Here is a 22,166-nt window from a genome sequence, read left to right as displayed (position 1 = left end):
CCTTGAACAGATGCATCCTGTTGTTTGTTTAAACACTATGTACTAAGCAAATATGTAGCTTCAAGACAGAATGTATAAATAAAGTAAGGGCTAGAACACTTTCCCTATGAAGAAAGGTTGAAACGCTTGGGACTTTTTAGCTTGGAGAAACATCGACTGCGGGGTGACATGATAGAGGTTTACAAGATAATGCATGGGATGGAGAAAATAGAGAAAGAAGTACTTTTCTCCCTTTCTCACAATACAAGAACTCGTGGGCATTCGATGAAATTGCTGAGCAGACAGGTTAAAACGGATAAAAGGAAGTACTTCTTCACCCAAAGGGTGATTAACATGTGGAATTCACTGCCACAGGAGGTGGTGGCGGCCACAAGCATAGCCACTTTCAAGAGGGGTTTAGATAAAAATATGCAGCAGAGGTCCATCAGTGGCTATTAGCCACAGTGTGTGTATATGTGTATATATATATAAAATTTTTTGCCACTGTGTGACACAGAGTGTTGGACTGGATGGGCCATTGGCCTGATCTAACATGGCTTCTCTTATGTTCTTATGTTGGTTGAGGAAGTCAGACCTCTCTTCTTCCTGAACCTACATGTGTCGACTGATGATTCCTTCAGTCTTGGTGTATTGTAGAATGTAGAACTTTCTTCAAACATTGTGCCAGTATTGCAGCAAAGATTTTATAGTCCACATTTAAAAGAGAAATTGGACGATAATTTTTTATATCTTTCAAATCTGCACCTTCTTTTGGAATTAAAGATATTGTAGCTTCTTGCCAAGAAGCTGGTATTTGGCCTTCATCTTGAATCTTTTCAAATAGATGTTTAAATGGTAACAGTAGAGACTCCTCATAAGCTTTGTAAAATTCGGCAGGCAGTCCATCTGGACCAGGGGCTTTACCATTCTTTTGAGATGCCATTACATCTCCAAGTTCCCTTATTGTTATTGGTTCATTTAAAAATTTTTGTTGTTCTTTTGTCAATTTGTTAAGGTTGTTTTGGTTAATATAATCTTCTAAATCTGTCTTGTGAACTTGCTTATCTTAATATAACTTTTTATAGAATTGTTCCACGATTTGACAAATCTCCTGTTTTTGCACTTTCTCTTTATTGTTCTCATCTTTCAAAACCGATATTGTTCTTTTGGCGTTCTCTTTTTTCATCCTACAGGCCAGCCACCTTCCAGGCTTATTGGCATGCTCAAAATTTTTTTGTCTGGCATTTCTCAATTTTATTTCTGTCTCCTCTATGAGTAACAAGTTTAATTGGTGTTGTGTTTCTTTAACCTTATTTTGGAACTTCTGTCTTGGTTGCATTTTTAAATTCTTTTCAGCTTCTCCAGCTTATAACATTAATTTTTGAAAATTTTCAGCTCTTTCTTTCTTTTTCTTGGTATTATATCTAATTGCGAGGCCTCTGAAGAATGCTTTGGCAGCATCCCAAACTACTTGCATCTTTACAGCTTGTGTATGTTCTGTTTGAAGAAGGATTCCATTTCAACCTTAGATTCCTTGAGAAAGTCTTTGTCTTTCAAAATTGAGGTATTTAACCTCCATGAACTTTTCGGTCTAGTACCTTTAAACTTTATCATTACAGAACTATGATCTGATATGACTCTTGTTTGAATTTCTGTCTCAACTAAATCTTTGACCAAGTTTGTAGAGAGCCAACACGTACCAATTCTTGACCACGTTTGGTGGCTAGGAGAATAATAGGTGAAGTCTTTCGAATTTGGGTATCTTGTTCTCCATGCGTCAACCAAATCCAGTTCCTCTGCTAGCTTCCAACAGCTTATTGGCAATTGAAGACTTTTACTTTTAATCTGTTTATGTGTTTTTTTTGTCCAATTGTCTACCAGACACTGCATTAAAATCTCCTATTAAGCAGTATTCCACATATTCCAAAGTTGATAATTTAAGATGTAAATCTTGAAAGAATTTCTCTTGGTGATTATTTGGGGCATAAATATTTGCCAGTAGGATTTTTTTGATTGTCCACTGTAATTTCCACTAATAGGGTTCTTCCATTTTCAGAGGCATACTGCAATTGTGGGTTAAATTTATCCTTAATATATATTGCCACTCCCCTTTTCTTTTTATTCATATCTGTTGTTATAAATAAACTACCAAGTTTCTTGATTTTCAAAAGATGTTGGTCTTTAATTAAGATATGGGTTTCTTGTAAGCAAATTATATCCATTTCCAATTTTGTCAAATATCTAAAGGTCTTCCTCCTTTTAACAGGAGAGTTGAGTCCATTCACATTGATAAAAATTATTGATGCCATTATGGATTTTTCTTATCACTATCTTTTTTAGTCTGTTGTCTTGTCAGGTATTTCCATGGTTCATTTGGATTCTCTTCACCAGAGCTTTCTTCTTCCTCTTCATCATCCTTCTTTTCTTTCCCCTCTTTTTCCTTCACTCTATCCAGAAAGTTCTGGGCTTTGAAGATGGAGTTTATCCTGTACCTATTCTCCTGATAGGTAAAAATGATGCCTTCCAGCATTAGCCATGTATAGGGTATTTCTCTTTCTCTCAGAAAGCCTGTTAAAGCTTGGTATTCTCTCCTTTTTGTCTCACTGGCCATGGTACCTCTCAAAATTTTCACCATATTTCCAGCTATCATCATAGGTTTGTCTCTTAAGGAGATATACCTCCTTAAAGCAGGTATAAAAACCTACTGTTCTTCTACTAAATGGATAGGTACTAAAATCTACTTTGGGCCTGTGCTACTTCACTATTCAAGGATGAACAGTGAAGTAGCCTACACCGTAGATCAGGAGTGGCCTAACTGTGACTCTTTAACACATATTGTGTGGCTCTCAAAGCCCGCAGCACCTTGGAGAAGGCATTTGTCTCTTTAAATAACTTCTCCAAGCCAAGCCAGCCAGTGGCTTGGACAATGCATTTAAAGTTGCTTTCTTTCCATCTCCCACCTCCCCATCCATCTTCCTTCCTTCCTTCCTTCCTTCAAACATCCAACATTCATGTCTTTTGGCTCTCAAACATCTGACGTGTATTCTGTGTGGCTCTTACATTAAACAAGTTTGGCCACCCCTAATGTAGAAGATACCAAATTACTCTTGATGGTCTGTCATTGCTATTAGCAATGGTGACCAAATGGAACAACTGAGGCCAGAGATAGCATGCCTCTGAGTAACTGTTTCAGATGGTGGGGGACAGAGAGGAAAAAACACCACAGGAGAGCTACTGCCTTGATGCTGTGCCTTATGGGATTCCTGAAAAGCTGGCTGCTCTGTTAAGCAGGATGCTGGACTAGACAAACCTGGGGTCTGATAAAGAAGCAACATCCTTATGTTTTTGTTCCAAACATAGTTTCCAAGTAGGACAGTGCCCTCACCCTTGTGTGCCTCACCAATGGATCTGTCTATCAAAATTGGGGGAGGGGATCTCTCAGTTGATGGCATATTAATACAAAGATTTCCCACTCTCTCTTTTCTAGCATTTCAGTTTTCTACAGAACTCAGTTCCCAGTAACTTTGGCTATGCATTTTCCTCCCACATGCCTGCTAAACATATCTCCTTGCTGGAATTTGTGGGGGGAAGGGAGGGTTTCAGTGCTGAAAAATGTCTTCTATAATTTCTGCACTGGTAAAGCACTTAGCAGACTTTTACAGTAGCCCATCCAGTTGTAATTCCCTTTTCCCCTCCCTGTTAGTCAGTTGTTTAGGATGGGCTATGAGGCTTCAGCAGCCTCACCTGATTGCACAGTTTGTCTGCAAAAAGTGCCCCTCATCCCAGCCAACTAATATTATAAATAATTTTCTGACAGTTTTATGTAACTGACATTTCTGGTTTTCCTCCCTCCAGATACACAGTTTGATCATCTAACCTCAGAAAAGGTATTTACTGCAATCCAAGAAAGATGATCAAGTTTTTTCTTATGGTGAACAAACAAGGCCAAACAAGGCTGTCTCGTTATTATGAGTACATGGACCTTCGCAAACGGACAATGCTGGAAGCTGAAGTCATCAAGCACTGCCTTTCCCGTTCAAAGGAGCAAGTATGTCATTTGTTCTTACAGAGTTGTTTATGGCGAGTGGGGAATAATGGTTAGAATGTTGGACTAGGATTTGGGAGGTCTGAGGTCAAATCCCCACTCTGCCATGGAAGCTTGCTATGTGATTAGGGTTGTGAGCTGATGGCTGGTGCCTAGCAGGAGATAGGGAGATAGGAAAAAGGAGGTACTGTTAACACAACAGCATGATATCACTTGTGGGATAAACCTACAAGTGACATCACATCATTCTAGGAATTTCTAGAAACTCTGTGGTAAAATTAAAATTAATTAAAATTTTAAAATTGTCATTGATGCAATTTTATGTCACATCTGAGGAAAACAACACCCTAGGATTTGCTGACATTTGCTGAGCCACCTTGGTGGGAAGGGCGGGATATAAATCATAAATAAATAAATAAAAGACATTTTAAAATAAATGTTCTTTCTGCCAGCTGACAGTAGGGGCAGGAAGCAGGAGGTGCTGGTGGAAGGTATCCCAACATAACAGGGGCCCTGTCAACCCTATGGGTGACCTTGGGCCCATCACAAACTCACAGCCTAACCTACTTCATAGGGTTGTGGTGAGCATAACATTCCGGAGAGGAGCATGGTGTAAACTGCTTAGGCCTTTCTCTCACTCAAGAGAAAGACATAAGTAAGTAATAAGCAGAAAAAGAGAAAGGCATAAGTAAGTAATAAGTAAATAAATGGTGTGTGAGAAAGAATGAATAAGTACACTTTCAGTATATTAAATGTTCGGGGTGGGGGGGCGGAGAGGAACTATGAGTGATGTAGAGTCAATGCTGCTTTCCTACATGCTTCTGTTCTGTTATAAACCCTCTGTCCCTTGCTTTATACCCATGTTTAAGAACACGGAGGGCCCATGTGGTATTGTGATTAGTGTGTTGGCCTTGGAGTGCAAAACCCTGAAGTCAGCTCTTCGGTCAGCTGTGAAACGTTTTTAGGGGAGACCATAGTTCAGAGGCAGACTAGATGTTTTGTGTATGGAAGGTCAAAAACAAAAGAGAGGAAAATAACCCCCCCAAATAGATCAAATAATCAAAAGCGTTAAGGAAAGGAAAGGTCCCTTGTGCAAGCACCAGTCATTTCCGACTCTTGAGTGACGTTGCTTTCACAACGTTTTCATGGCAGATTTTTTATGGGGTGGTTTCCCAGTGTTAAGCAGGTCCCCAAAACATATAATATATAAAATGTATAAATATATATAACAAGGACTCATATTTAGTTTTGTTTATCATCCTATAGATCAAGCCATCAATCAAGACTACTTGCAAGCCATTGGTTGAGTCCACTCCTCTCTCTTGCCCTAGTGGCTGTTGCTAGCCAGTCAAGCTGATTCTGTCACTAAAAGGCAACCAACCTTGGTTCTGGCAGTTTCTGGCTTTCCCTACTCTCCTATTGGCTGAGCCACCTGTCACACTGCTTCACAGAAGAGAGAAAGAAAGCCTCCCCTCTATTGGCTGAGGGAGGGAGGATGAGGGAAGAGCCAGAGAAAGCCTTCCTTTGATTGGTGGAGGACTTCTCCCTATCCTTCTTCGGAAGGGAAAGAGCCAGAGACTGAGAAAAATTGCATCTCATAACAGCAGACCAGAGACAGGGCCGGCGCATGAGATTCAGCCAAGTAGGCGGTGGCCCGAGGTACCACCTGGCCTAGGGGCGCCATGAGACACCCCCTCTCCTAACGCACCACCCGCACCCACTGCATCCCAACCCTGGGGGGGCATAGCAGTGAGTACTCTAAGTGCTCCCGCTGTATCCTGACCTCGCGGAGGCTGCCCAAGCCTCAGTAAAGTCGGGGGCATGGCAGCGAGCGCACTCTAAGCACTCCTGCTGCGTCCTGACCTCTCTGAAGCTGCCTGAGCCTTGGCAAAGTCAGGGGGTGTGGCAGCAAGCGCACTCAGAGCTGACTCTGAGTGCACTCACTACCAACCAGGCGCGGCATGGCCTGCCCTGTGCCCAGCCCTCTCCTGCTTCAGAGGGAACTGGAAAGAGGTCTTTCCAGCTCCCTTTGAAGCGGGAGAGGGCCGGGCACAGGGCTTCATGCCCCGATGATGTCACTTTCGGTGACATAATTGGGCTGCACGCTGGGGGGGGGGCATGGAGGGGCCTGGGGCACTAGAAACCCTAGGCCCGGGCCTGTACAGAGAGAGAGAGAGGGAGGGACAGACAGACAGAGATTGAAGTCCTGTGCTTAAGACCAACAACTTTGAGAGAGTGTTGTTCTGAAAGATATCACTAAAGGCCTCTGAGGGAGAACTCATTTAGGCCAGTCCTGACTAGGGCTGCCAGTTCCAGGTTGGTGGGAAATTCTTGCAGGTTCTGTGGTGACATTTTAGGAGAGCATTATAGGAGTTAGGGCTCCAGAGAGGGGTCTGTAATACCTAGGTTCTTGTTGTAGAAGCTGATTGGGTGATTTCAGACTAGTTACAGACTTTCAAGCTGACCTACCTCACCGGGTTGTAGTGCAGATCAAAGGGGGGAGAGGAGAATGTTGTAAGCTGCTTTGGTTCCCCCCCCCCCCAAACTGAGGAGAAAGACTGTCCTTTTCCTAGGTAGAGGCTGCAGGGGGAGAGGTGATGGAAAACTGAAGTCAGAGGGGCGGATAAAGATATAGGGTTGCCAACTCCAAGTTAGGAAATTCCTGGAGATATAAAGGTAGAGTCTGGCGACAGTGGGGTTTGAGGAGGGGTGGGACCTCAGGCAGGTACCATACACTCCATCCTTCAAACCAGCCATTTCCTTCTGAATAACCACTGTTGCCAGTCTCCATGTGAGGGCTGGAGATCACTCAGAATTACAACTGCTCTCCAGATGGCAGAGATCAGCTGTCCTTGAGGTGGTGGGGGAGGGAATGCCTTCACTTGGGTGAGTGGAAAGGCAGCAAGGGAGGGGCACTCGCCCAAAGCCTTTTTCTAGAACCTGTGGTATTTTTCCTCACAATGGACATTCCTAATTTGTATATATTTTGGAAGTTGGTTTACTTAATTCTGTTGTGTATGGAAGATACCAGGTTCAATCTCAGGTAGTGGGGGGTAGCAAAAGGCCTTTCTCTGTCTGAGACCCTGAAGAACCCTTGCCAGTCAGATTCTGTCTCTATATAAGAATGTGGTCCTTGATATCCATTGTCATCTGACCCTTAGCATCCTATTCAAATCAGTGGGAGAACCAAGAACAGAAAAGCTCTTTGTAAATTGGAAAAGGTAAACTACAAAAGATCCTAGTAATAAGCAATGGTCCTGAATGAAGTATGCCTTCTAGGCATGAAAATGCATCACCTTCCCCATCTGTTCATTCCTATGGAGGATCCATAGATGTGTGCTGCAGGTCTACTTCCTACAGTGAATGAAGGAGTATCTTGCATGCCCAAGAACTATGCATACAGCTAAGAACAAGCTGATATTATATTACTGTACGAACTTCTCAAGACTGAGTGTTCAGGAGTTATTTTTGCCCATAGCTATTATCCACTGTTTTCAGTTCTTTAATTCAGTTTATAATACTTTGATTAATTCTTGGCTGCTCTGTATATGTACTTTCAAGGAAACCATTATTTTCAGTATAGCTAGCCATCACCTCCTTCAACAAAAACAACTGCAAACTGTTGTTAAATAATAAAGGCAAAATCACCTGGAGCCCTTTTTACTTCAACAAGACAGTTGGGGACTTTACAGCCTAGAGCCGTCACCTTATAGTTCCTGCTAAATTTACTTTCCTTTGAACTCCTGACAAAGGCTATAGCTGCTGGTTGAGATTTTGAGTCATAGTAAAGATCAGGATCTAGTAGTGCTTGGAGGCTCCCCACTTTTGCAGCTGTTAAATAAAATTACAATGCACTACAGACATTGACTTTGTGCACAGTTTAGCTTACCTAATTTCTACTTGCATAAATCAGGTGTCTAGATTAATGGGTAGAAAATCAATACAGATGAAGCTGATTTATTTAAGGGCATATCTCACATGTCCATTCGCTTCGTATCAGGTCATATGTTGGCTATCTCACAACTTAGGGTGGCCTCTCTGGCATCAACCAGAGCCCAGGCCTTTTCCAGTGGTGCCACAAAGAGAGGAGAAGAGAAACTAAACCAAACAAGCAAAAACCTTTAAAGGGGCCAAAGGTTAAAAACATCAATAGTTATAGACAAAAGTACATGTGTTTATTATCTGAAGATCATGTCAGGTCATATATGTACCTTTCATGTGCATTTGTCACTTCAGTGATTTTATACGGCTTCATTTGGGCTCCTACAAGGTTTTTATATATTTGTAATAAACACGTGTACTTTTGTCTATAACTATTGATGTTTTTAACCTTTGGCCCCTTAGTATTCTAAACTTCCTTGGAGGCTTTTCCGTTGTAGCTCCATCTCTGTGGAACAGGCTCCCTGAAGGGGTGTAGGCCTCTCACTAGAGATCCTAGGAAGCACTTAATGAGGTCCAGTGATCATGACAGTGAGGAGCTTTCCAGTGGTAGGGGTGGAGCATTGTGATGTCTTTGTGTCACACAAACGTTATGTCATTACATTGTGCAGTGACATTCTGCTTTTTGGGCAAAACTCAATGTAAGATCACCCTAAAACAAAAAAACACTAGAGCCATCACCAGGTAACATCATTGACGTGATGACGTCACTTCTACATGACATCAGTACGTTGTGTTGAGGGTGGGATTTCCCCCTGCTGACCAGCTGGCTGGAGGCAGGCAGGAGCCCAAAATACTGGGGGATACCCTGCTCCAAACTGGGGAATGGCATCCCTAACTACAAGGCCTGCTTGTTTGTTAGGGCTTTTGAGGGAGTTTGAATAGCAGGCATCTTTTAGGGGGGGGGGAAGGGAGAGATTTGGAGGCCTACTGTTTTAGTTTGGTTTTAACTGAGGATGTTTTTGACTATTATTGCATACTTTATTCAGGACCATTGCTTATTACTAGGATCTTTTGTAGTTTACCAGGGCGGCCCGACAGCCCCCTCCCCTCTCCATTCATCTTCGGCACTGCCTGCCGCGCTGCACTCCAGCCCCTGCCCCCCATGTCGTTGCCGCCTGTAGCACTCAGAGAGCGCTACAGACACTGTGCACTGGCCAGAAGCCCTCCCTCATCCCTCACTGATGTTTGGAAACATCAGAGAGGGTGGGGAAAGCTCCTGGCCGGTGCACAGTGTCTGTATCGCTCCCCGATCCTCCTCTGCCCAGAGGACACTCAGGGAGCGATACTGAGACTGCGTGCCGGCCAGAAGTCCTCCCCAGTCCCCCTCTGATGTTCAGAAACATTAGAAAGAGTGGGGAAAGTTCCTGGCTGGTGTGCAGTCTCTGTATCGCTCCCTGAGTGTCCTCCGCCTGGACCCTGGGGAAGGAACCAGGCCACGGAGGGGAAAAGTTTGGAAATTCCTGTTTTAATTAATTAGTAAATTAAATTAATGTGTTTTGCTTTGTGTTTTTTCTTTAGTGTTCCTTCATTGAGTACAAAGATTTTAAGCTGGTATACAGACAATATGCTGCCCTTTTCATAGTGGTTGGAATTAATGAAACTGAGGTACGTGTTATACCTATCACTTATATGAAAATAAAAAGATGGTTTAATGACACCTTGTATTCCAGTTACCTCACTTTCCTTCTGCTTTTCAGAAATCATGCAGTTTTTCGCTCTGAGTTGTTTCTTTTTGCATACTGTCTAGCTCTTTAACCAAAGTCACAGAAAAGAAACAAACCCTTCAGTTTCTTAGAATTCTAAAAGACATTCCAAACAGTAGTAGTATTTTCTGGGAGCAGTGCTCAGTCGGTCTACTTTAAAGTAAGTTCCATTTTATTCCTTGGGGCTTACTCCCAAGGAAGTATTCTTAGGACTGCAGCCTCTGTCCCACATAGATTGCCAAGTGGACTTTAATAGAGGCTTAATGTGTAGAATTGGACAGTTGGAGCTTTTCATTATGTGGAGGTAAATGGCATCACCTGTTAAATGTCCCATTAAACTCCTATTTGTCCAGGCCAGTTGGCAATGCTACTTGCTAGATGAGCCACACATAAGTGCTGTTAACCTCTGTTGTCCCTTTTTCAGACCTTTTAATCTCAGTCTTTTTTAGCTGAAAGGTGTTCTTGAGTTTATTTGATGGATACAACAAATCTTAGGTTCTCAAAATCAGGCTGTCTCATCCATTAGGTGCATGTTAAAGCCCTAGAAGTGGCGGGGCAACAAAACCAGCCTTGTGCCACCCTGCCCACAGTTTCAGAGTCTGCCATAGCCCAGTGAGTAGCAAACAGAAAACTTGTTTCTTCCATCCATGGGGGTGTGGGTAGGGGCAAGCCCTCCTTTCTTCCCTTCCATCAAGTGGGTGATGCTGTGGAAGGGTTGGAGAGGTCCTTTTCCAGGACCATTTTGCCTTCCATTCTGATCCCATTGGGAGATTTGGCACTGGGGCAAACCATAGCACATGTCCCAGTGAGGGCAGCATGAGTGAGGTAGCTTCTGTACAATGTGAGAGGGAGGAGGGATTGGCTTCCCATTGTGCAAGAGAGGTCGAAGGTGGCAATAGGTGTATCCCAGTGGTGCTGAGGAGGAAGAGGGCAGGCAGCAGCTTCCCTGCAGGTGGTGGCTCTTCTTCTCCAGTACAGAAGGGAAAGGCAGGTGGTGGCTTCCCCACAGCAATAGGAGCAGTGATGTAATTTGCCTAGAGTGCCAAAAAGTCTTGAGCTGGCCCTGTTTTGCTTCTAGACCTTCCTTAAAATGTTTAAATATACCAGAAGAGAGATTAGTATATCAGTTCACTGTTTATTTGTATGTATTCTCAACTGAATTTCAGAATGAAATGGCTGTATATGAACTAATTCATAATTTTGTGGAAGTTTTGGACAAGTATTTCAGCAGAGTGGTAAGTGTGATGTGGAACCAAAACTAGGTTTGTCTTTTTTTCCTGAAAGGGTTGTAGACAGCAGTATGATATACCATAACTGCCATGCTTCTATGTACTGGGGCACAACCCATTGCAACTGATGAAAGTCACCTTGTGCATTAGTGTGTTGTTTTCTCTGCATATGATTTTAGTTCTCTGTTTTCATCCCTACACGTAGACCAACAGAATTGACTATGGACATTACGATCCATCGTCTCTGCACATATAAAAGCACAATATGTACAAATGGAGTTCCATATTGGCAAGGATCCTCCATTTACAATATTTGGAAATACTCCAGAAGTATAATGGAGGCAAGGGACAGCTCCTGTATGAGTAGGATTGCAAACCTCTAGGTAGTGGTTTGAGATCTCCTGGGTTTACAACTGATCTCTAGGAGACAGAGATCAGTTCAACTGGGAAAAATTGCCACTTTGGAAAATGGACTCAATGGAATTAAATCCAATTGAAATCTCTCCCCTCCCCCATCCCAGCTTCTTCAGGCTCCAACCCCAGAATATCCAGGTATTTCCCAACCTAAGAATTCCTCTGTTTTTACACTGTAGCAAAAAATTAAAATGTCAAATTAACTGCTAGAGGTTGTAGGGATGGCTGCAAGCGCAGAAGATATTAAAGAGGGATTAGAAGGATTCATGGAGAATAGGTGTCTCAGCAGCTACAAGCCATGGTGACAAAAGGGAACCTCCATGTTCAGAGGCAGGAAACCTCTCAATTCTGGTCTCAGGAGGCAATATCAGGGGATAGCCTCAGTCTAAATGACCAACTGTTGTCCTCCAGAGTAACTGGTTGACTACTGTGTGAGATAAGATACCAGACTAGATGGACCCCTGGTCTGATCCAGCAGGACTCCTCTTATGTTCTTACGATAGTTTATGTACTTTAAGCTGAAGACTTATTTTAAAAAAGAAAGAAAGTAATCTGCCTTCTCCACTAATACGGATGTTTGGAGGAATCAGTGTTTGATCCTCACCCTTCATTAGTTATTATTACATTGAGACAGAAGAGATTGCTGGGTGGATCCAAGGGGTAATAATAATAATAATAATATTTTATTTATATCCTGCCCTCCCCGCCGAAGCAGGCTCAGAGCGGCTAACAACATTTCATACAATAAGTTATACAATGGATATTAAAACAACATTAATCTTAAAAACATTCTAATTTTAAGTTAAAATCAACATTTCTGGTGCTATTCTATCAGCAAATATGACGGCAAGTCACTTTAAGCAAATCCTTCGATCATTCAATCGGCAAAGGCCATCATAAAAAGGATGGTCTTGCAGGCCCTGCGGAACTGTTCAAGGTTCCGCAGGGCCCGCACTTCTTCCGAGAGCTGGTTCCAAAGGTGTGGTACTGCAGTAGAGAAGGCTCGTATATGGGTGTTCTGTAGTTTTGCCTCCTTCGGCCCAGGGATAGTCAATTGGTTCTTCCCCGCTGACCTCAGTTCTCTCTGGGGTTCATATGGGTAGAGATGGTCCCTTAGGTAGACAGGTTCTCGGCCATATAGGGCTTTAAAGGTAATAACCAGCACTTTGTTACGAACCCGATATATAACTGGCAGGCCCAGCCGTATGTGCTCCCATTTCGGGAGCCCTAATAACAACCTAGCCCCTGCGTTCTGCACCAGCTGCAGCTTCTGGGTTCGGCATAGAGGCAGCCCCATGTAGAGGGCATTACAGTAATCCAATCTTGAGGTGACCGTTGCATGAATCACTGTTGCTAGGTCCCGGCACTCTAGGAAGGGGGCCAACTGCCGTGCCCGCTTCAGATGAAAAAACGCCGACTTGGCAGTGGCTGCTATCTGGGCCTCCATTGATAATGAAGGCTCCAGTAGAACCCCAAGCTCTTGACTCTGTGCGCTGCTTTCAGCGGTACACCATCAAAAACCGGGAGAGGAATTTCCTTCCCCAGAGCGCTGCAACCCACGCAAAGGACCTCTGTCTTCGTCGGGTTCAACTTCAGCCCACTCAGCCTAAGCCAAGTTGCCACGGCCTGCAAAGCCAGGTCCAGGTTCCCTGGGACGCAGCCAGGCCGGCTGTCCATTAGCAGATAGAGCTGAGTGTCATCTGCATATTGGTGACACCCAAGCCCATACCTCCGGGAAATCTAGGCAAGGGGGCGCATATAGATGTTGAATAACATCGGGGTAGTGAATGTGTCACTGCAGGACAAGGTAGTACTGTCTCTAGAGGTAGTTATGAAACTCCTACTGAAAAAAAACATCTCTACATCTGAATTATCAGCTATGAATATACTTTATTGAGTGATTTCTATGGACTAAGTTATGATGACATTATCATTAGTAATTTAAGGCACAGTTATACTTATTGAAGAGCCCCGTGGCACAGAGTGTTAAAGCTGCAGTACTGCAGTCCTAAACTCTGCTCACGACCTGAGTTCGATCCTCAGCGGAAGCTGGGTTAAGGTAGCCGGCTTGAGGTTGACTCAGCCTTCCATCCTTCTGAGGTCAGTAAAATGAGTACCCAGCTTGCTGGGGGGGGGGGAAGTGTAGATGACTGGGGAAGGCAATGGCAAACCACCCCGTAAAAAGTCTGCCGTGAAAACGTGAAAGCAACATCACCCCAGAGTCCGAAACGACTGGTGCTTGCACAGGGGACCTTTCCTTTATACTTACTTAATTTCTGTGTTACTCTTCATTATTAAACCCCAAGGTGATGGCTGGAGTCCTCCTGGAATTTCAACTGATCTCTAGACTACAGTGATCAGTCCACCTGGAGAAAATGGCTGTTTGGAGGGTAGACTTTATGATATGATATACCTCTAAGGTCTCTCCCTCCCCAAACCCCACCATTCCCATGTTCCACCCCCAGATTGCCAAAAATTTCCCCACCTAAGGCTGGCAATCTTACTGAGACACAATAAACTGAAGCTCATTCCAGGCAAACTATAGAGGCTGTTAGTTGATAATATAGTTATATAAGTATTGAGGAGTCCGTCTGTGTTAGCTGGGCATTTCACTTATTCCAAAAAAGCAGGTTTGCAATTTGGCAGTACTATTAGGTTCATCCTACAAATGTAGACTCAGTAGATGATGCTAGTTGGGTCAATTTCAGTGAAGGACTATTTTGAAAGTCATTATTTGACTACAGTTACATGTATTCTGGACATTTTTTGATTATTGTTTTGTGATCTGTGAAGGGCTGCCTTGGAAGATGATTCAGAAGTTGCAATTGATATAAAATACAAGGAATAAGGCCCATTGCGGAGAAAAGTACAAGGGGCTCTAGAAAGAGGCTCTGAGCCACTGCCCACGCCTTGCTGTCTTCCCACGCACCCAAGGTGGACGTTTTCTGTAGGGGAATTGATCTGGCTTCACCTTTCCACCTCCTCCCCTCTCCCTGAAGCCTCTACCTAGGAAAAGGACAATCTTTCTCCACAGTGGGGCCCAAAGCAGTTTACATAATTCTCATCTCTCTTTTTTGATCTGCACAGCAACCTTGTGAGGTAGGTTAGGCTGAAAGTCTGTGTGATCTGCAATCACAATGCGGGCCAAAGCAAGAGGGAAGCAGCCTCAGCAGGGTATAATGACACAGAGTTCATGCTGCAAAGCAGCCATTTTTTCCAGGGGAGCTGATCTCTGCCATCTGGAGAGCAGTTGTAATTCTGAGTAATCTCCATTCCTCACCTGGAGATTGGCAACAATGGTTCAGTCACCAGTTTAAGGGGAGACTGAGTTTGGTGTTTACTTGTGCTGCATAGAATGTCTTGATTCAGCAGTCAGGAGAAGCTTTAGCCATAGTATATGGTGGTGACTAAGGACAGAGGACTGTTCATATTGCATGCTTTTGACCAGTAGAAACCCTGTCTACCAGATCAGAGTGTAAAAAATTGGCCTCTTGGGATTACGTACACCAAATGGTAGCAATAATTTAAAAGTCAGTGAAAATTAAGTAGGTAAATGTGTGGTCCAAGAGTGTACTATTCTCCATATAAAAAAAAAATGCTGCTAGTTTGGGAGTTGAGGGGAATCTGAGCTGAAAAAGGGATTGATCACTTGCTCTGAATTCTGTGGCTTCCATTTTGTTTCTCTTGCAACACCAGTGAAGGGTCTGATATCTGAATGTAAGCTCTGCAAACGCCATTAGATAAATATAGCACTTGCAAAGAATGTTTGAAACTCACAAATCTAAAAATACTGAGATGACAAAATGTCTCTCTAGTAAAGGACAGATGTTCTTTTCTTTCTTACAGCTTGTTCTCTCCTCCTCCTTCTCCTCTCCCATTACCTTCCTAGTTTAGTGCACTGCCTGGATTCGGCAAATGCAATGTTAATTTAGGACAGAACATTTCAAGTTTGTGGTTTTCACCAGAACATCTCTTTGGAATGAATGGTCCAGTTCGTCAGTAGTTACATATTTATTCTATGCATTTCTTGCTATTAAAATAGAGCATGGCATGATATGTAGCTTCTCTAATCCACCCTACTTTTCTACATTCCCCAGTTTAGCAGCCCAGCAGCTCTGAGCAACTACAATCTCCCTGAGCTGCTGCAAGTAGTATACTGCTACTAGGCAGCATCCTTTAACCTAAGCATAATGTTTCAGAAATAAATATGCAGCATTGGCTGAATATGCTAATGACCACAAACTTGCCAACAAAAGTATGAGAGAAGCATATGGTGTTTCCTTACTCAGGCAGTGGTTCCATGTCCTTTGTACATATGCAAATTAGGATTAGGATGACACTGCATCTTTCACATAGAAAAGACAGAGGGTCCTGAAGTTCTTCCACCCTAAGGTGCTTTTCCCCAATTTAAGCGGCTCTTCATTTAGGCCGGAGGAAGGCTTCTTACTTTGCTTTGGAGAGTGGTAAGATGGAGACCATTATCAATTGTATGCATTCCCACAATTTGGCAAAAATTCAAGAAGTATGAAATTTGGTATTGGGCATAGAATTCAGCATTCTCAAAGGCTCACATTATTTTTTGAAACAAATTAAAATAAGGTCTAAGGCCCTTGGGTCTACAAAGGTAGACCTTTATTGTGTGGTCAAGGGTTGGTAAGTTTTCCAATGCAAAAGACACATTCAGTAGGATTTCTACAGGTTTTTATATTAATCCTTTATATAATAAAAGTCCTATGGTAGTGGCCAAAACCAGCTCTCCCATTGACTGCGGGGTGCACTCCATAAACCACTGGCCTATCAACCACCACTCAAGATCTGTTGTGTTCCATTGCCTGAGGACTGAGGCACTGCTTTGCAGAGGAGAGAAATAAAGCCTTCTCTTGATTGGCTGACAGAGGGAGAAGGAGGGAAACTGCCACAGAAAGCCTTCCCTCGATTGGCACTGCTTTACAGAGGAGACAAAGAAAGCCTTCTCTAGCTTGGCTGAGGAAGGAGGAGGGAAACTGCCACAGAAAGCCTTCCCTCAATGGGCTGAAGGCTCCTCCCTCTGAGGAACCAAACAGTCAGAGAGACAGACAAAAAAATGGTATTCCTCGGGAGCAGAACAGCGATGTTTTATTCTTGGTATGGGGGGTGGCGAATATGGTGTCCTGTGTTTAAGATTGGGCTACTGGAGAAGCTGCCTTCATTTTTCCCTCATTGCCTGTTGCTAGCCAATCAAGCTTGGTTTCTCATCAAAGTGGGCATGGCTGGAAGGGCCCTCCACTATTGAGGCAAAGCAGACATTCCCCACCTTGGGCTTAGTGCCTTTTTTGCCATTGCTATCTCTCCTGCCAACAGTAGCTGCTCTGGTGCTGGGTAGAACTTCTGTGGGATCAGCAAGAGGCCATCCTTCATGGGGATTCAGCAGGCTGCTGGTACTGCTGTGGGGAGTTCTGCTTCCGGCTCCAGCTCTTCTGGCAGCTCCCCTTGCCTTTGGCTCAACAGGCTCTGGCCACTTTTGCACTCTGTCAAGCCCTAGCCTCATCAAGCTTGGTTTTGTCAGTAAGAGGCGGGGCAGGGGGGGGGTTGCTTTCCAGGCCTGTTTTGGCCTTTGAGGGAGAACTCATTGGAGCTGGTCCTGACTAGGGTTGCCAGCTTCAGGTCAGTGAAAAATTCCGATTTTGTGGTACAGTCTATGGAAGACAGAGTTTGGGGAGGGGAGAGACTTCAACTGAATATTATGCTATAGATTCTACCCTCTAAAGCAGTTATTTTCTCCAGGAGGAGAGGTCTGTTGTCTGGAGCTCAGTTGTGATACCAGACTCTACCTGGAGGTTTCCCACCCTAGGCCTGGCAGCACCCTCGGGGTGACTTGATGCCATCTGACTAACATGACTTAACTAGGCCTGGCTGCTTGCTTCTGTACAGCAGCAGCAGCAGCCCCATGACAGCCAGTGTGACATGGCAGTCAAGCACTTCAGGGCAGGGTCTGCCAGAACCATGTTCCTATTGTAGAAGCTGACTAGGCGATTTTGGACCACCCACATACTTTCAGCCTAACCTGCCTCACAGGTTTGTTGTGCATATCAAAAGGGGGAGAGAATGATGCAAGATGCTTTGGTTCCCACTGCGGAGAAAGACTGTCTTTTTCCTAGGTAGAGGCTAGAGGAGGGAGGAGGAGATGGAAAGCTGAAGTCAGAGAGGCAGATGAAAGTACATTGATGGTTGCCTCGGAAGGAGATAAGGTTGCCAATTCCAGGTTGGGAAATTCTGAAGATTTGAGGGGTGAAGCTTGGAGAGGATGGGGTTTGAGGAGTGGGAACTCAGCTACAATGCCATATATTCTTCCCTCCAAACCAGCCCATTTCCTTCTGGGGAGCCATTGTGCCAATCTCCACATGAGGCCTGGAGATTACTCAGAATTACCACTGTTCTCCAGATATCAGTTCCCCTGGAGAAAATGGGCAACTCTGAGTCATTATACCTTCCTGAGGTCACCCCCACCCCCCATGACAGCCAGTGTGATGTAGCAGTTGGCACTTCAGAGCAGGGTCTGCCAGACCCAGCTTCTTGCTGTGGAAGCTGACTGGGTGCTTTCGGACCTGTCACAGACTTTCAGCCTAACCTGCCTCATAGGGTGTTGTGCAGATCAAAAGGGGAGAGAATGATGTAAGCTGCTTTGGTTCCCACTGTGGAGAAAGACTGTACTTTTCCTAGGTGGAGGTTGCAGGAAGGGGGAGCTGGAAAGCAATCTACCCCCATCTCCTTTGCCCCATCCCTTCTTTCTTAATGTACCCTCCTTCTCTGAAAACCTACCTCACATTTCCTCACTTTCTCCATTTCACTTTCCAACAGCTTTCTTCTCGACATACTTTGCATCCCTCTATCTTTTATTTCCCTCCCCAGCCTCCCCACAAAGGCAATGACACTCACCCACAGCAAATTTCTAGTGCCTGTTGTATTTCTCTTCATAATGGGCCTTGTCTTATATAAAAGCCATGTATAAATTAAGGTAGGCACTGGAAGACTGATGGATTCTATGACCAATCTTTAATTTGTTAATTTAGGATTGTGGGAATAGTTGTCAAGTGTGTTAAGTATGCTGGATTGGATCCAACTTTATTTACTACCAGCAAAGTGGTTGTTGGGGGTGATTTTTTGTTGATTCCCTTCTTCTGCTGCAGACCTTCACATTGCTCCCAGTGCTGCTACTAGGAGTTTCTTTACCCCCACTAAGGGAAACACTTCTGGGAGAGTAGTGGAATACAGCTGGCTATAGAGGCAGGAACATCCTATTTATTTTTTAATTCTGGATAAGAAACTATGTTCTTGGAGATAGAAAAGGCAAAATCCCAGTTTGGTGTAGTGGTTAAATGTGCACAATCTTATCTGGGAGAACCGGGTTTGATTCCCCACTCCTCCACTTGCACCTGCTGGAATGGCCTTGGGTCAGCCATAGCTCTCTCAGTGGTTGTCCTTGAAAGGGCAACTTATGTGAGAGTTCTCTCAGCCCCACCCACCTCACAAGATGTCTGTTGTGGGGGAGAAAGGTAAAGGAGATTGTAAACTGCTCTGAGACTCTTGAGATTTGGAGTGGAGGGTGGGATATAAATCCAGTATCATCTTCTTCAATGTCAGGTATCATTGTGCAAAACTGCATGATAAAGCCTGTATAGATCAAGCTGCTCTTGAACATATCAGCCTCTGACATGGCTGGTACTATGTCTATAATGATCACAGAATGAAAGAACATCAATCCCAAACTAACTTCTCTTTTTTCCTTTCCAGAGTGAATTAGATGTATCCTTTTCCACCAATCTGCTTGCTGTTCTGTGTGTTCCTGCTCCCTCCTGTCTTTGCAAGGCTGCTCACATAAATTGAATGAAAGCGGTGCCTCACTTTGGATTTAGGCAGCCTCAGCAAAGGAGAGTGATCCAGATAATGAGCAGAGACAGTGTGAAATCTTTGAATAGTGATGGTGTGGCAGAAGTTATTTGAGAAGGTACTTTGTTAAAGGTCACTCAGCTGTTGCAAAAAGGGGTAGGGTCTCATAATATATATTGGTGCCTTGGGCTCCATTTTACTTTCATGTCTAAATGCAGAGATATTTTCATCTTCCATAAGGGCTGCATGCATGAACATGCCAACTGTGGCACAGTCTGTGGTTGTGCAAAGGTGGAGCCCATCCTCGAGCAATATCTGGCCCTGACAGCATGGTTTATCTCAGATGGAGGGAGATGGTATCCTATTGCCTCATTACAGTTCTGGTTTATGCTTCTGGATCCAAAATTTTTTTTTCAGAATTTTTTTATAGACGCTGCGGCTTCCAATGTTCCGTTTAAAAACTTCAAAAAGTAGTTTTAACGATGCTGAAAAAGACCCTTAGAATTTAGAGACAACTCTGTGCACAGTGACTGAAGCTAGGCAATTAAGGATAGCATTGTTAACATTGCAAACAGCTATAGAACAAAGCAGTAGACAATGTTTTTTCAGCCCAGTTAACATTAACTAACAAACATAACTAACATCCCCAATTTGAGATTCTTTTAATCTGCTAAAAACATTCCCATGATTCTACATACCAACTCACTGCCCACTTATATTAAGAACTGCTGCTTGCCATTCCAATTTTGTCTGATGAAGTCTGCTTAGAGCATATGAAAGCTTACATTCTGAATAAAACTGAGTTGGTCTTAAAGGTGCAACTTGACTCCTTTGTTCTATTGCTTCAGACCAACACGGCTGCCCACTTGGATCTATCTACATTGTAAACAGCTGCTTATTTAGGAAGTAAATTTTATAATTACATAATATTTGAGTCAGAATTGCACTTCTAGTAGAAGCATATTAGGAATGATTAAAAATACACATGGAACAAAATGCTTCAAAACAGTAATAAAATAAAATGTATAAATGTCTGTTAAATGAATAGGATTTAAACATTTTTCTCTCATAAAGTAGAATGTGAAGGGCTGACAAGTCACAGCTTTTGTGCATGCATGGAGAAGTGGGTGGAATTTTATTAAGCTTTTAAAACAACTGCAGTAGGTGCTGATTTCGGATAGAGATGAGTCACAAAAAATATTACAAAAGCAACTGTTGAAAGTTATCACAGCAGTTTTATGCAGCAAAACTCTGTTGTGGAAGTAGTTAAAATTAAGTTTAATTTCTGTACTTTAAATTAGGTTTCAGCTGTAAGCATGAAGTTAGCTTCGTGAAGAAAGTGAATGTTCATGCAATAAGGGGCTGGAAAACACAGCATTTCATGAAATTAAAAACCCAGGTATGCCAGTCCAAGAAGTGTGAAATGCTATCTTAGCTCCAAAAAAGCATATTACAATCAGAGATTTTATAGAGAAGTAGCTGAAGTTAGTGAAGGACTTTTGAGAATTTGCTTTCATGGACAGTGAAAGTCAATTTTCAACTTTCAGTTCAAAGGCAGAAACAACTTAAGCATTAACTTAAGCTCTAACTTAAGCATTAAGTCAAATTGCCATTGCAATAATTCTAGTAAAGCTTGTTCAGAGACATGTGTTAATGAAGATTTCTTCCATGACTGAAAAAGTCATGCTAGTCAATCACTGGGTAACAGACTATTTCATAGACAGTGTTGTCAGATAGGTGACTCATGCTAGATATACAAATAATTGGTGACGTTTAATACCACTGTCTCATTTTATACCAGAATAGCTTTCACCAATCAAGTGAAACAGGCACTATATATTAGGGATAGATCTTTAGCTGCCAAATGGTCATAAAGAAAAGTCCTGACACATTTCAAATTGTGTGTTTTAATGATGGGGGAGCCCCCCCCCTTCAAACGATTGTGGTTCTGTAGATAATCAGAAGGAAGGGAAGGCGGTATGGTATAGCCTGAGCTTGTCAGATTTCAGAAGGTAAGCAGAGCTGGTACCTGGAGGAAGACCACCAAGGAAGACTGCAGAGTTAGGCAATGGCAAACCACTCCTGCTTCTCACTGCCTTGAAAATCCCTTGCAGGGGTTGCCATAAATCAGCTGTGACTTGACAGCACTTTAAACACAGAGATAGACATACACCTCAGATTAAATTGCCACATAGGCATATGCTTATAGAGTGGGTTTGGGGCCAAGTCACACTAAGCGTCCCAAGTAATCATCAACTTCACCATGTTCTGAAGAAGATAAACACTTCATATGTTAATTTAGCCAGTTAACTATTCATTAAATGTACTGTAGTTTTGGTAATCATGTTGTACAAAGCCAGCAAGACTGTTGATTAAGTTTTAACTGAAGGTTGAGCAGATGGTGTTAACTGTAAGGGAGTAGGACCATTTAACCACAGGGCACAATACGCTACAGAAAAGGGCCAACCATCTACTCTGAACATGTTGCCAAGAACATAGGAAGTATAGAAGGATGGCCTGAGGAGGTACTGATTACAAGGCTGCACTCAATTCTCAGTAGTATGTGAAGTACTCACTGGTGGAATGAAGAATAGCTAGTTGTGGAATGTTGCCCAACAGGGTGTGGTTGGATCATATCTCCCAAAGACAGAAAGAGGAAACCTCTGGGTTTCCTGTCACAAAGCCAGTGTCCAACTCTCTCCACGGCTTTTTTCCTGATGCTAAAGTGGAATGCTGATGACAAATTGTAAACTAACAAAACAGATTTTTAGATTTTAAATCAGTTTTCTCATGTTCGGGAGGTTTGTGAACTAATCCTAACAGCCAGTCCATTAGATCACCTAGCTAGCTGTTGTCTACTCTGACTAGTAGCAGCTGTCTAGGGTTGTGGACAAAGAAAGATCTTTCCCAACATGTGCTTGTCTTTGAACTAGAGATTGCATTGGAACCTTCTATCTACAGAATATGTGATCTACTCCTCAGCTATGG

At 43.2% G+C, this 22,166-nt stretch overlaps 1 protein-coding gene across 3 annotated transcripts in view; it reads left to right on the top strand.

Moving 5' to 3' along the window:
- The window catches only part of AP4S1 (adaptor related protein complex 4 subunit sigma 1), a 57,180-nt gene that overhangs the window by 33,364 nt on the left and 1,650 nt on the right, over positions 1 to 22,166 (top strand). Inside the window, exons 2-5 of one of the 3 annotated variants that reach the window (XM_060261437.1) lie at positions 3,835 to 4,027; positions 9,485 to 9,571; positions 10,836 to 10,904; positions 19,083 to 19,094. In XM_060261437.1, coding sequence (XP_060117420.1) covers positions 3,890 to 4,027; positions 9,485 to 9,571; positions 10,836 to 10,904; positions 19,083 to 19,094 — 306 coding nt within the window. In that variant the 5' untranslated portion in view covers positions 3,835 to 3,889. Of the gene's footprint in view, positions 1 to 3,834; positions 4,028 to 9,484; positions 9,572 to 10,835; positions 10,905 to 15,409; positions 15,494 to 19,082; positions 19,095 to 22,166 lie in introns of those variants that run through there. The other 2 variants (XM_060261439.1, XM_060261438.1) reach the window with 2 other exon arrangements.

The sequence above is a fragment of the Heteronotia binoei genome, chromosome 21 (genome assembly GCF_032191835.1).
Source record: "Heteronotia binoei isolate CCM8104 ecotype False Entrance Well chromosome 21, APGP_CSIRO_Hbin_v1, whole genome shotgun sequence".
NCBI classification, from domain to species: Eukaryota; Metazoa; Chordata; class Lepidosauria; order Squamata; family Gekkonidae; genus Heteronotia; species Heteronotia binoei.
The sequence above is the reverse complement of the archived record's forward strand: the minus strand, read 5'-3'. Positions and strand labels throughout refer to the sequence as shown.